This window comes from Equus asinus, chromosome 17 (assembly GCF_041296235.1).
Source record: "Equus asinus isolate D_3611 breed Donkey chromosome 17, EquAss-T2T_v2, whole genome shotgun sequence".
NCBI classification, from domain to species: domain Eukaryota; kingdom Metazoa; phylum Chordata; class Mammalia; order Perissodactyla; family Equidae; genus Equus; species Equus asinus.
Genome location: NC_091806.1, coordinates 827,843 through 841,640, shown reverse-complemented (window position 1 = coordinate 841,640; position 13,798 = coordinate 827,843). Strand labels below are relative to the sequence as shown.

General features: G+C 51.5%; 1 protein-coding gene across 3 annotated transcripts; it reads left to right on the top strand.

The window, feature by feature from the left end:
* Window positions 1-2,209: 2,209 nt before the first annotated feature.
* Window positions 2,210-13,148, top strand: LMO2 (LIM domain only 2). 3 transcript variants are annotated; one of them, XM_044750144.2, is made up of 4 exons: window positions 2,210-2,391; window positions 3,095-3,317; window positions 7,395-7,610; window positions 12,166-13,148. In XM_044750144.2, the coding sequence occupies exons 2-4, from the start codon at window positions 3,277-3,279 to the stop codon at window positions 12,383-12,385; spliced, it is 477 nt and encodes a 158-aa protein (XP_044606079.1). In that variant the 5' UTR covers window positions 2,210-2,391; window positions 3,095-3,276; the 3' UTR covers window positions 12,386-13,148. The 3 variants fall into 3 exon arrangements, with proteins under 3 accessions (XP_044606079.1, XP_044606080.1, XP_070343607.1); XM_044750145.2 differs by lacking the exon at window positions 2,210-2,391 and adding an exon at window positions 2,738-2,959; XM_070487506.1 differs by lacking the exon at window positions 2,210-2,391 and adding an exon at window positions 2,745-2,889.
* Window positions 13,149-13,798: the final 650 nt, after the last annotated feature.

The window sequence follows — 13,798 nt, the reverse complement described above, 5'->3', positions numbered from 1 at the left end:
ACATTCAGGAAGAAAAACCTGGAAACTTTCTAAATTTTAGGGTATTTAAGATTTTCAAGGAGTGGGGAGACGGGGCGAAGGAATTGAATTGCAGTCCCACTGGTAGGAATCAAATACAGATTTGCCCAGCTCTCAAGAAACATTTGACACGTTCCAGTGGCCCACAGTCACTGACTCTCCTCTGCGGAAGGCAGACGGTTGCTATGGAAGGCTACAATAAGGTCAGGATTGCTTTACAACTATTCATAATAAAAACGCACTTTGAGATTTGATTCTGAATGTTAAACTTAAATTTGAGCAATTTAATTGCTCATCGAATAGAAATGAAATCCCATCGGTAGTCAGTTATTTCTCACAACCACTGTGTGTGAAATTGAAATCTTAAGATACCATTTCAAATATTCACTTTCTCTAAGGAAGTTCTCCCCACAGAGTTGTGAAAGATAAGAAACTGACCCAAAGTCGTAAGCTGTAATTGCTCTTTCTTTACACACTTGGGTCAAAACAGAAGCATATTATTAAAAGGAAACTTTATGCCCAAATATTGGCCATTCAGAGGTTACCTCCTGGAACCCAAAAATATATTTATTGTAACAACTGAATGCAATATAACACTGTTGCAAGCAAAGTAGCAGCTCACCAGGTGTAAGGAAAGCAAGCAGATGCAAAGATGTCATCTGGTCACCAAGATGGCGGAATCAGGATGGAAGATGCTCACGTGCTTGACGAGGAGCAACAGGAGGTGAGGTGAAGGGACCCTGATCTGTTCGCTTTCTAAAAACAGGGTATCATTTTTCAATTTGGGTGGGGAATTCTTATTTTAAACCCCCATTTCGCCTTTAAGTTTAATTTCAAGCTCTTTTTAAATTCTCCCATGGAGGTCTCCTGCTGTAACATGGCAGCCGTCATTTATGAGGGTTGAATATATGCCGAGTCTTTCCATGCATGTCCTCTCACGTCCATTACTAGCCCCACCCCACTGCAAGTGCCCCGCCCGGCCTGCACGCTCCCCGTCTGCGTGCACTCGGTTCTGGCATCCCCATCGTACGGAGGAGAATGCTGGGAGTTGAGATGCTTGCTGCCAGCCCAGGGCAGTGAGCTGGAATGCAGGCCGGGGCCCCAGAGCCCCTGCCGAATGCTGCCTCCCCAGAGTAAGTCACTGTCCTAGGCCATGCGGGCTAAGTAAGGGCTAAGTCAAACCCAGACAGTCCATTCCAGAGTCCTGGCATTGAACCGCCATGCCAGCTGGTTGTCAACAGGTAAACTGCTAACCACAACCTCCATGGCTATTTTCACTTCTGATGGTAGAGTGGTGGGTTATGTGTTCATCATCTCATTTAGGCTTGCCTGAAAATTCTGGGGCTTCTCTTCCTCTAATTAAAAGCAAGAGTCTGCTCAGGAGAACGTCTTTTTGTATACTGAAGGCCTTGGATCCAAAGCTGCTCTTAAGGCTCCCTTTGACACACACACGGAGAGACATTGGAACTCTCTCCACTAGAGACCCAAACCTTGAAGGACGCAGAGACAAGAAAATGACAAGAGCATGCAGACAGCAGTGCAGCCTGCTCATACGTGTGAAAAGTCAGTAGGACTGGCTCTGAACAGGGGGCACAAGTGTCCGGGGAGTGGCTTCCGACCTCACCCCCCATCTCTCAGGGCCGAGCCGTCAGTGCCGTCTTTACCATGGGATCAACTGTCTAAGGCCGTGATCCAGACTGTTCACATCTAACTGTGGATCCTGAAAGCACTTGGTCGACTCCGCTGTGGGAGACTTGTGACTGGCATCACGAGCAAGGAGGCCTTTCATAATAATTTCAGTCATTTTCAAGGGCCTCCGACAAGGCCCTTAGGGACCCAACATTTTTCTCCCCAGAAGGGCAGCCGGCTGGCCTCCTCCTCTCCCCTCCACACTCCTCCCTCTTGCTAGAATTTGCCCTTGTTGTTGGAGGGGAAACCTGAACTCCAGAATCAAGTCTGGCTGCTTCCTCTGGCCCCGAGGCAGAGCAAAACAGTCTCCCGAGAATTGCTCTTGACCATTGGGAAGGCGCATTTCTCTGCACAGAGTATTTCTGACCCTTCACGGGGGGCCAGTTTAACCGCAGGAGTCCAGTTTTTGAAAGATGCTGAGGGAGGGAATTCTGCCGCCAACAGACCGCGTGGTCCCTCCCAGCCACCCTCCCTCGGGGATTAGCTGCCCCCGGCGCTGCTCAGGCGGACCCAGCCCGCGCGCCCGGCTCGCACAGCCCGGGGCGCCTCCCTGCAGCGCGGACGCGGGCGCAGCCCACCGCCAGCAGAGCCGCGCCGTCCGGCCGTCCCCGCGCGCCCTGACCGCGGACCTGGGACCTCGAACCCCCGACCGGCGCGGAAGCCCCTCGGAACGCTCGCTTTACTGTATGTGCCGATTTCACATTCTTGTCTTTTCTTTCTTCCTGGAGCAGCCCGCTGGTTACTTTCAGTCTCAGTAACCAAAAGGGAAACGCCGAAGAGGGGAAGCCCTAAGGGATGACATAGAAGCCCCCGGCCGCCTCTCCAAGGAGAGGTGCTCCCTGCGCGCGTCTCCACGTCCCGGACGCTGGCCCCTTTAAGAAGCCAAGTCCGTCCTGACAGTGCTGCTGTTTGTATTGCTAATCCCCAGGAGCCCCGTAAAAAAAAAAAAAAAAGGGGGGGGGGGAGGGGGGACCGGGCAGCTGTCTCTTTAAATGTGATTTCCTTCTATTGTATTTGAATCGTGATCAGGAAAAAGGAAATGAAACCAGAGACAGAGGGAAGCTGAGCGAAAATAGACCTTCCCGAGAGAGCGGGGAGCCGAGGAGAGGCGCGGTCCCCTCCCCGCCCCCGGGCCGCCGCCCCCCGCCCGCCCGCGAGCCCGCGCCGCGACCCCGGCCGGAGGTGCGCGCATCCCCGGCGGCGACAGCGCGCGGGCCGAGCCGGACGGGCGGCGGCGGGACCGGGATGGAAGGTTGAGTCCCGAGCGCGGCGGGCAGCGCGGCGGCCGCGGGGGCCAGGCTGCGCCCCGGTCCCGGTCCCCCGTCCCCGCCCCGGCCGCGGCGCGCCGGCCGCGCGGTGATTCGCTCTCTCTCTCTGGCGTTTGAAGGGAGCGCGGTGACTGTCCTTGAGCGCCGAGGGCCGAGCTCGCCGCCGGGGCGCCGGAGCAAGAGGCGGCGCGGGAGCGGCGGCGGCGCCCGAGCACCCGAGGGGGTCCGAGCCCCGGCCGCCGGCCGGCCCCGCGCCACAAAGGGAGCGCCCGCGCCGCCTGGCACGCCACCTCCCTCCCCAATGTCCTCGGCCATCGAGAGGAAGAGCCTGGACCCGTCTGAGTAAGTGCGGCGCCCCCGCCCCTGCCGCCCTGGGGGTCCGCGGCCTCGCGCCCCGGCGGCGGGGTGGCCGGGTGGCCGGGTGGGCGGCGGGAGGGCTCCAGGTGCGCGCCCGCCGCGTGCCCTTGGCTCCCTCTGCCGCGCGCGGGGCTCCCCCTTCCTCGCGGGTGACTCCTGGGGACCGGAGCGGGGCTGGGCGGCGGGCGGCGGGGACAGGGGTCGGCCCGGCGCCCCTGCGGGCCCCTCCCGGGACCCGGGACGCTCCCGGAGCCGCCGCAGGCCGCGAAGTTTACGCGGGAGCGGGCGCGGGGGGAGCTCGGAGGCGCGCAGGTGCGGTCCCCAGCGCGTTTGGGGCTTTCTGCCGCTCCCTTCTCCCCTCTCGCTCCTCTCGGTCCCCTTTCTCTTTGTCCACTTGGTCCTGGAAGAGGGGGACATGCCAAGCAGAGGCCTCTCGAGCCCCCGACGGCCCTCGTCCCGGTCTGGTCCGCAGGTGGAGCGGCTGCCAGCAGCGCCGGGGACGGGCGAGTGAGGGGTGCGGGCGTCCACTCGGAGCCGCTCTGGCCTCCGGACACTTGAGAGCAGGTCACTCGGGGGTTAATCTGGATGCCCGCACCCCTCGCCTCGGGCCCGCCGCTGGGGGCCTGCGAAGCTGGAAAGTCAGTGCACCATTCCTTGCGGGGGGGGGGGGGGGGGGGAATCCTTCTGGGGAGCGAGTCTCCTGGCTTTTATCACAGTCTCAGAAGGGGTCGGGTCAAGGAATGGGCGCTCTTAATGAGCATGGGCCGCGTTTATTTTCCGACCCTCTTACGGGTTTGAAGTGTCCCCCGTTCGCAGCCTGTCCCTCCAACCCTGCTTTAGTGTCAGCGTGGGGAGAAGGGTTGTTTAAGATATCATTTTTCCCGTCAGCGCAAATGCCCTTTTAAGATTCATTAGCTGTCTGGTTTTGAAAATTTTTATTCCTTTGAAGTCTCCATCTAATCCTTTGAAGGGATTTGTTACACAGACCAAAGGAGCTGGTTAATGACTTGTCCATTTGTGCTTTTAAGAGCCATTTGTTTTCTTTTCTTTTCTTTTCCTGCTTGAAAGAATTGTGCTTTCTTGATTGAAGTCCCCCCCCCCTCCCCATTTCAGCCTTCTGAGGTGTTTAGATACCTGGGTTTTACCCTCAGTTACCAGCATAAAAACTCAGCATGTTCTCATAAAACACAGGAAGCACCGTGAGCCAATGAGAACATAAACATCACTATTCAGTCTCGAAGCTTCAGACACCAGTTCTATAAGCAGCTAGGTTTGTGCTAACAAAAAACCAGCTTCCTTAAATTCTCAGGAGAAGAATAACACTCCTTTTAAAAAGTGTGTATCTATGCAAACACTGGATTTGGTTTGCTCACCTTTTTTTTTTTATAAACCTAGAATTACAACTTAGCCCTGAGTTTTCAGAGCCTGGGCGAGACCATATAATACAATAAAAGAGTAAGTTGGATGAATTGCCTTTGGTAGGTGCCTAATGCCTTTTCAATCAGCAGAACTTAGTCGCTAATCTTTTTATTAGAAGATAAATCTGGAGGTTTCGGTTCCCTGAAGGAAGTTTGCTCTTTTCAAAGTTTGTGCTTTTTCACTGAGATTAGAATATTGAAACATCCTAACCACGTAACACAGCAGGCACCTGCCGAAGGATGCTCATCGACTCCATCCCTCAATCCACTGTTTGCCCAGTGAAGACAGGCTCTAATTGATGATGGACCAGCCAGTTGAGAAATTACTGCAGCACTTTTTTTTTTCCTGTGTTTCTTGGAAATTGTCAAGAAATCATCCCAGAAACCAGGCTGAAGTGCATTCAGGTGTAATATTGAGATAGGCTCTAGGAGAGTATAAAATATTAATTTGAGGGGGAATCCCACTCAGTTATTGGCTGGGAACATCCACCAAAGATAATGTGATATTATCATTAATTATGGAAAGGTAGAGGGAACCGGTATCTTACCCTGGCCCTTCCTATCTCATCTCAGGCCATCACAATAGCTCTTTTGCTAGCATTTCTACAGCAGACCACTATCCTACCAGACGCTTCACTGTGTACTTACTCAAAGCCAACTTGGGTCAGTCCCATCAGCATCTCCAAATTACAGATGAAGCTTGCCTAGGCACATGCAAAGGAAACGTTAGACAGAAAGACAGCCAGAATTCTTGAACTGGGAGATTTCCTCTACCATGCCATCAGTGGCCCTTACCTTACTGCCTCTCTGTGAGTAGCAAGAGCAGTTCATTTTAATTCCAGGTAGTTTTGCACAAGCTAAGTGCAAATTCTCCTCTTTCACAGTTGGCTGGCAGCATCAGCATCAGGGTATCCAGCAGTGTTGAGGTTCCACAAGTGTGTTCAGAAGCCCGAAGTAAGACCGTGGGCTGTGGAAAGAGAAGAGATTCTGTTCTGAGTCAATGCACATGAAAATGCTGGGTATATTATTTTCAGAAGGGAGAGTGGAGTCCTTATGTGTAACCTGTGGGAACAAAGAGAAGGGAATCAGGCTTCAGTGAATTCTTAAAAAACTATTTAAAGTCTTAAGTTTTTAAAAGAAAACTGGCTTGGGTTCCACATTTCCTTGTTCTAAAAGGAGGTAATCTCATCAAGGACCCTTATTCTCGACCTACAAAGTGTGGGCTTGGTTTTAGTGTTCCTAAATATCCATAGGGAGGTGCGCACTTTACAGACAGAGTCCCCTGAAGCTGTCAGACTGTGTTGTCAGCACTGGTACCTGAGCCTCATCATCCCTGAGTGCAATGGGGGCTGAGCTCTGTGGGCACAGTTCAGTCAGGACACATGGTCACCTGGTGACTTAGTGTCAGCTAGAAATAGGAAACACAGATGTATACCCTCAAGGTACTGAGGGGGAAACTCCCTTTGGGAATTTCACGGTTGGAAGCAGGTCCATTTTAAAAAACATAACAGATTTTTTAAAGATAGATTTGTGTTTGAGTAAGGCTCAAAAGGGCACTTGTTAATTGTTACAAATCAACAGGTGTTAGGTTTTTCCTGTTCCCCTTCGGTGCTGGAATCGTTCTTCCACTCCCTTTATTTTCTTTTGACAAATAAAGTTGTTTACTTTAAAACGGTAAAACCAAAATGTTCAGATTCCAGTTAAGCACAGTGAACTGGAGATGCTGTAGGACTTCTTATGAGAGAAGGTGTATCGTGTGCTCACTATTAACAATTGCCCGGGTGGGGTTGCAGAGTCTGTTTACTGGCCTTCCACTCTCGTGAAAATAATCGCTGCCTCCTCCTCATTTTCTTTCCTAAACTAACTTTATCCAAATCAGTTTTGCTCTTGTAAAATGTTCACGTGCAGAAAGGTCTTTTTGATGTCCTTTATAACAGTGGCCTTCGCACCTGGGCTATTTCTCCAAGGATTTGTTCGGTAACAAGGATGGGATGAGGAATTGCTCTAAAAAAATAAAATTAAATAATGAGAATTCCTATTATATCCTGATGAAATTTTTATTTTGGAAAGAGAAAGCAACCTAAAATAATGTTTGGTCACTTTCTTCTTTCTTCCTCGCCTCTGCTTTTGTGGCTTTGGGAAGAGCTTGAGGTAGGATGGAGTGTAGATTCCACAGGGAATTTGCAGACTTTTAGCCCTCCAGGTAGTTGGCCATCCTGGCAGCAAGTGGCTCCTTTAGTCCCAAGCACCCCCTCTGGGGTCAGCAGCACCCTTGGGTCCTGGGTAGGGGGGTGTGGGGAGGAAAGAGAGGAAGAAAAGTGGAGATGGAGCGGAGAGCAGGAAGAGAGCGTGGGGAAGAAGAGAGCAGAGGTGAGGGAATGGAGCTGGGAGGGGCCTTGGCTGGCTCCTGGTGTCCTGCCTTTGCTTCTTATGGCCTCGGGCTCGAGGGTATGAGGTCCAGCTCTCTCCTGCCCTGGCCAAAGGCTGCTGGGCCTCTCTGCAGTCTGGCCTTAGTTGTCCGTTCCTTTCTCCTTATATCACCACCATGCCGTTGAGTGGGCTTCCCTGATGGCCCCGAGTGCTTGCTGACCCCAGTGCTGCCTCCTCGAAACCAGGTTGTCCTAATGCTTGGCCTCCTTTCCAGGGAGCCAGTGGACGAGGTGCTGCAGATCCCCCCGTCCCTGCTGACATGCGGAGGCTGCCAGCAGAACATCGGGGACCGCTACTTCCTGAAGGCCATCGACCAGTACTGGCACGAGGACTGCCTGAGCTGCGACCTGTGCGGGTGCCGGCTGGGCGAGGTGGGGCGGCGCCTCTACTACAAGCTGGGCCGGAAGCTGTGCCGCCGAGACTACCTCAGGTACCCCGCGCCCCGGGTCCCTGCAGCAAGGGCGGTCCGCAGAAGCCTGGGGCTGGCTCTGTCTCCCCAGCGCCTGTCCCTGCTGGGGGAGGTCCGGCAGCAGTGCTGGGTCCCGGCTGTCCCGTGCAGAGGAGGAGTTGGCGTCTCTTCCTGTTTGAGAAGCATGTTCTCAGGGATGCATCTGTACATGGTAAAATACTAATATTTTAAAGGCAAGAGAATGATTAATGCAAAATTCAGAATAGTGGTTCCCCCTGGAAGGCAGGCTCGGGGACAGCGTTAGGGAGGATTTTGCGGGCCGGCCAGAGGAACTGGGAGTGCTGTAGGTTAGAAGTTAGAGGGTCTTAGGAGCTCATCTAATGCTTCTAAACATACATATAGGTTGTAAATGTCCTTTTGCATGGCCTTGATGTTATGCAATGAGAAATTTAAAAATAGAGAGCATGTTCTCGCTCTGGCGCTCTAAGCATTTGACTGTCGCAGGGCCAAGGCCGTGGGGTCAGTTGTAGGTTTGAGTTCCAGCACTCTGCCCTCTAGCTCTGTGACCATGGGCAAGTCACTTCACCTTCGTCAACCTCAATGTCCTCCTCTGTAAAATGGGGATAATAATGGCACCTACTTCCAAGGAGGAGGGTGGAGTCGCTGTGGGAATACGTGTGAAGTGCTTGGTGCGGGAGTGTCAGACAGATGTCAGCTCTCCTGTAACCAACCCTTGTCTTTTCCTATCTGATGAACAAAGAGATAGGAGGGCAAAATAGGAACTCTACAGCGCCCAGGGAGGCAGGCCCTGAGGACATCTCTGACACTCTGCATCCCACTGTGGGCCGTGTGAATTTTCCGTCACCTAACGAGTTCGTTTGCTCAGAATATTCCAGCATATCCAGTTTCATATTAGCTGCTGTGGGGGTAACTCTGTGCCCTCTACTGTCAGATCTGCTCAACTGTGCAGCTGTCAGCTTTCTGCCGCCTTCCTGTCTGTGGAGCATGCAGCCCTGCTACATGAGGACCACCCAACCCAGTGATGCTTGTTCAGACTCCAGTGCCCGTGGCTGCCAGGCGGGCTCCTCCTCCCAAACCTGCCCTCAGAGCATTTTACACTAAAAAAAAAAAAAAGGAAAAACTGCAGGCAATTCCACGGTGAAGGAAGCTTATCTGTTTACCCAGAGACTGACAGAATAAGCTTTTTTTACACAAAATTCCTTGATCAAGTCCTTACAAATTTGGTGGTTCCGAGAAAATAAGAAGAGAGAAATAAGTTTCAATGACTGTGATTATAATTTTGGTCATTTTTTTTTATTAAGTTAGGAGAAAACAGAACCAGCATAAAGAAAGACCTGATTTTGCTTGCTGCCAGTTTGCCAAGGCAGTGCAGACAATCAGCCGGGTGCATGATTCCCACTGGGCCCCTGACTCCGTCCCTGTCAAGTCATTGGAATCTTATTAAATGAAGTGCAGATAGAGGCCGGTCAAAGGGCCCAGCTTCTCCCCATCTCTACGGTTTTATGTAACATCCAGGAATAAACCCGGGGCTGCCTGGGCTTGTTAATCTTTTCCATTTTTAAACAGGAGAGAAAAAAATAGTCTGGGAGAACCCAATGTTAATTAACTTGTGTCTTGGTGACATGAAATAGTTCTTCCCCTGCTACATTCCTAGGCAACATGTTAATTAACTCTGGGTGAGTGCGGCGTTTCCAGCCATCCTTTAATATTTATATTATTGTTATTAAAATGGGCAGGAGAAAGCTTAAGATGCGACACCTCTTGACAGAGGAGAAAAATCATTTTCTGCTTCAGGATGGCCCTTTAGTCATGGACCTGTTTACTTGCGTTCTTAACGTATCTGGCAGTGTCTTTAAAAAGGCAAGTTGGAGGGGTGACCGAATGGGTGCTGTGATGGGGTTTTGTCCTTTTCTCCCCACGCTAAGTCCTTCTCCTGAGGACTTCCGGTGGCCGACTTGCCTGTTACAGGCCTTTTCACACATTTAGCCTCAAATATTCATGAGACCCCCATGCAGAAGCTAAACCCTGCAGTTGTGGCGTTGTGTTGTTGGAAACCTAACAGCAGCTGTTCACGTCGGTGCCTGGCCTGGATCGCCTTGGACCCCTCTTTAGCAATTTTTGTGTGCAGTGTCCCCCCACGCCCAGTGGTTTTACTTTCAACAGCCAGCATCTGCTCCATTAGGGCTGGCATCATGCCCCTCCCCCAGACGCCCAGGGGCCCCAACTTGTGACAGGCACTGCCCGAGCACCAAAGCCTTGCCACCTGACCTGGAGTTCAGGTCCCCTGGACTGAGTCCCAGGGTGGTCAGGCCGGAGCTCCCTCTAAGGTCTTGGCCTGAGATGCCAACTTTGCTGGCTTTCCTCCCCTCCCCTTCTGCTTCCCTTGCTGCCCCCCTGGTTTCCCCTGAGAACACATCCTCATATCCTCACCTCAGGATCTGCTTCAGGATGTCCAGCCTAAGGCAGCAATTCTTGGTGCGAGAGGAGGATACTCAAGGCAGACCTCGAGTCCTGGTTTATTTACTCTAAGTCAGATCTCAGAATCCTGGAGGTGAAGGGGCTGCAGAGGCCTCCTGTTTCAGCGTCCGTGTCACGGCTTAAGACCGGAAGCCGGGAGACAGGATGTCATTTGCTCCGGGGTACCTGGCTAGCTAGAGGTGACACCGGACCTGAGCTTGTCTCCCAAGTATTAGTCCTTTCTCCTTCCCTCCGTTAGCTGCCTGATGTGTGTTGTAATTTACCCCCGACTTCCCTTTAATAACCGCTCTCCTTCGTAAGGCTCACCGCCCCAGGCAATGGCTGCATTCCACGCGCGCTGTTTGGGGAGTTGTTTATCCGTCCTCAGGCCCAAATTCGACTCACTGAACAGTCAGGGAATCAGAACTCTTTCCATGCCATGACCTCCAAGGTGGCAGTTCCCCACAGATCTCCCATCTGCTACGTTGGGATAAATGTTCTCCCCCAGTCGTGAATTTGATCCCTGGTGGTGCCTTGAAAACAGTCGGAGATCTTCAGATGGAGAGTGAGATTCAGAGGGAAATAGCTGGCCCTGGCTCTCACAACGAGCTCTCTGCCCACAGACCACATCTCCTTGATTCCATTAATTTTGCCCAAATGTTTCAAGATTTGTCAGCTGCCCTCGGCTCCCCTACAACCTCTCAGAATGTCCCCGTTGATCCTCTGCTGTTCTGAAGCTAATGAGAACTTCCAGTGGGAACAAGCATCTACCTGAAAGGGTCCTGAGGTCTGATGTGGAAAGGATCTGCTAACATGCGTGTTGTCAGGCACGTGGGACAATGACTTCCTGTAGGAAGACTGGCACAGTTGGGAACACCCCCGAGATGTGTCAAAACACCACCAGTGTTGGCTTAGCTCTTGACTGTTGGTGCTTTGACGGGCTCCGTTCGATCCTTCTAACAACCGAGCGTGGGAGATGTTAGGATCACGGCTATGTCACCAGCTCAGAGGAATCAGAGGTCTCTCGAGGTCACTCAGGCACTCAGGGCTAGTCCTGGACTGAATCTAGGTCTTCTGACTCCAATACTTGTGTTATTCCACTCTTGCAAGCTGATCCTCAAACTTCAGCCTGCATCAGAATCGCCTGGAAGTTTGATTCTCATTGACACACAGACTGCTGGGCCTCACTCTGAGTGTCTCGACCAGGGGGCCTGAGAATGTGCATTTCTAACAAGGTCCCAGGTGATGCAAATGCTGCTGCTCCCAGGACCACACTTTGAGAACCACTGCACTCGGCTCCATTGTGCTGCATGTGCATCTCGACACTGAATATTGCTTGAAGTAAGTGGCCGATCAACTGGGACTTAGAAGCATCTTGCCTTCAATGTCAGAAGAGAAGTTTCCCCTGAGATTCATGCCAAGGGGGCCGCGGGGATCTTGAATTAAGATCTTCATTCAGCGTGGAGAGACACTCTTTGTTTCCAGACCTCTGATGCATGAGCAGCTGCAGCACGCATTTTCTGTTGAACTCCCTCCGTCTTCCAGAAACTGGGGCCCCAGCAAACAATCATGCAGAAATGGCCTTTGTAGTTTATGGAGAAATTCAAGACCACCCCTCCCCATGGGTGGAATTAGTGGCTATTACAAAAAATTTGGGAGTCTCACAAAGATGCCCATTTTTTCGCATCCCTGGTCTGTTCCCTCTGAAAGGGCCCCAGGGGGTTCCTCCAGCTCCTCATCTAAAGGGGAGCACACAGTACATGCCTGACCTCTTAACTCACAGCGCTTCAGCTGTGGCTCTTCCCCAGAGGGGGCGCCCGGGGCAGCCCAGCCGTGTGGAGAGAGGTTGCTGCAGGCAGGGAGAGCTCCAAAAACAGATGAGTTGTGCCAGACACAAGTGCCTCGGATTGTGGTTTCATCCCGGGGTACCCTCTCCCTTCTAGGAAAGACTCTATGAGTCCGTCTGTCTGGACCCAGCTCCTCCTTGCTTCCTGACTTCTTGGGAATTCAGCCTGCTTTCGGGAACCCTTCCTCAAGCCCTTTCTTCCAGTATTGTCTCTGCCACTGTCTTCTTAGCTTTCCTTTCTTTTTTCCCCAGGCTTTTTGGCCAAGATGGTCTCTGTGCATCCTGTGATAAGCGGATCCGTGCCTACGAGATGACGATGCGGGTGAAAGACAAGGTGTACCACCTGGAATGCTTCAAATGTGCCGCCTGTCAGAAGCATTTCTGTGTGGGTGACAGGTACCTCCTCATCAACTCCGACATAGTATGTGAGCAGGACATCTACGAGTGGACTAAGATCAACGGAATGATATAGGCTAGAGCCCCCACCTCTTTGCAGAGGAGTCTCCCTGAAGTCGCTGTCTCCGTGGGGTCTTCACTCTTAAGCACTTTGGGGATGTGAGGGTGGATGAGGCATATCTGAGGGGATGGTAGACCCTAATTGGGCACAAAGACACAGCATCCAAGTGACAATACAAAGGACGAGACTTAAATCTGACAAAATGACTGGCCTTTAGGAAGAACTTATGGCCAATGGCCACAGCCTCTCCTTAGTAACTGGCGTGGTTGGTAACCTGGGGTGTGAGCAGGTGCTGTGCCGCCATGATGGAGCCGCGTCTGCACATAGGGAGTGTTGTGGACAGCCTGTTAGGACTTCGACCCTTGAAATCTAGAGATGTGCGTTTGATTTCTTTTCTTCCTGGCTTTTATGACAACCCTGTTCCGGTCACTGTCTTCCACACAAGGGAAGCACAGAGAGGAGAGTGGATGTCCTTTTTTTCCTGGCCGCCTTCTCAAGGCCTTCAGCCTTGGACCCAAGGGAAATGCATGGAGACACATTTCAGTTGATAATGGAAACTGCAACTTTTAGCTAAACAATTATTTAAAGCAATGCTCATGAGTCACTCTTTTTAGACACCTTAGTTTTGAGGTGTGGAGCTCCACAGATTGTTTCTATACAAATGTAAATCTAAAGAAAAGTTGTTCAACTATTTTATTATCTTAGATTATGTCAAAGTATTTGTTGTGTGTAGTTAAAAAAAACTCTGCAGACAATAAAAACGACAGACTAAAATGCAGTGTTGTTTGTTTGATAATAACTTACAATTTGGGATGGCAGGAAAATGGCTTTTTCCATTGTAAAGGAGAAGTAAATAAGCAATTTACTCTTAGGTCACATAAGAACTTCCGTTTATTGCTAGAGTTTATACGACGCAGGCACATGTCTGTATGACTAACAGTTATGTCACGGGTCATCATGCAGCTGAGAGGGATGTAGAATAATTAAATTGCTATTGTAAATGTGAGTCTCCCTTCAGCATCGTGTGGAATGAAGGGAAGGCAAGATCACTGCCTTTGGGAGACCTGTAACCTAGAAAGGACACAAATACATAAAACAGACTCCCTTTGGGAGAGAAGGTAATTACCTAGTTTGAAATGTGGCAAAGATGCTGAGCTTGACACTTCGATTTTCCAAGACGTGTGTCTTGGGGTGTTTTATGGCAAGCAGTCCAGAGGACCTCGCCAGCAGGATTTAGAGCAGCCCCCTCCGTCCCGGCCACAGGGACCTGGCTCAGAGCACCCCCTGCTGGCCTCCACCTCAGCTCGCTGGTTCAAGACTGTCCCAATGAAAGACCAACCTGGATGGGTGTGCTTCTCGGTTGTTTCATAACAAGACTGGCACGCACCAAGAAGTCTTAAGGTGTTTCATTACCAAGACGTCAGAAAC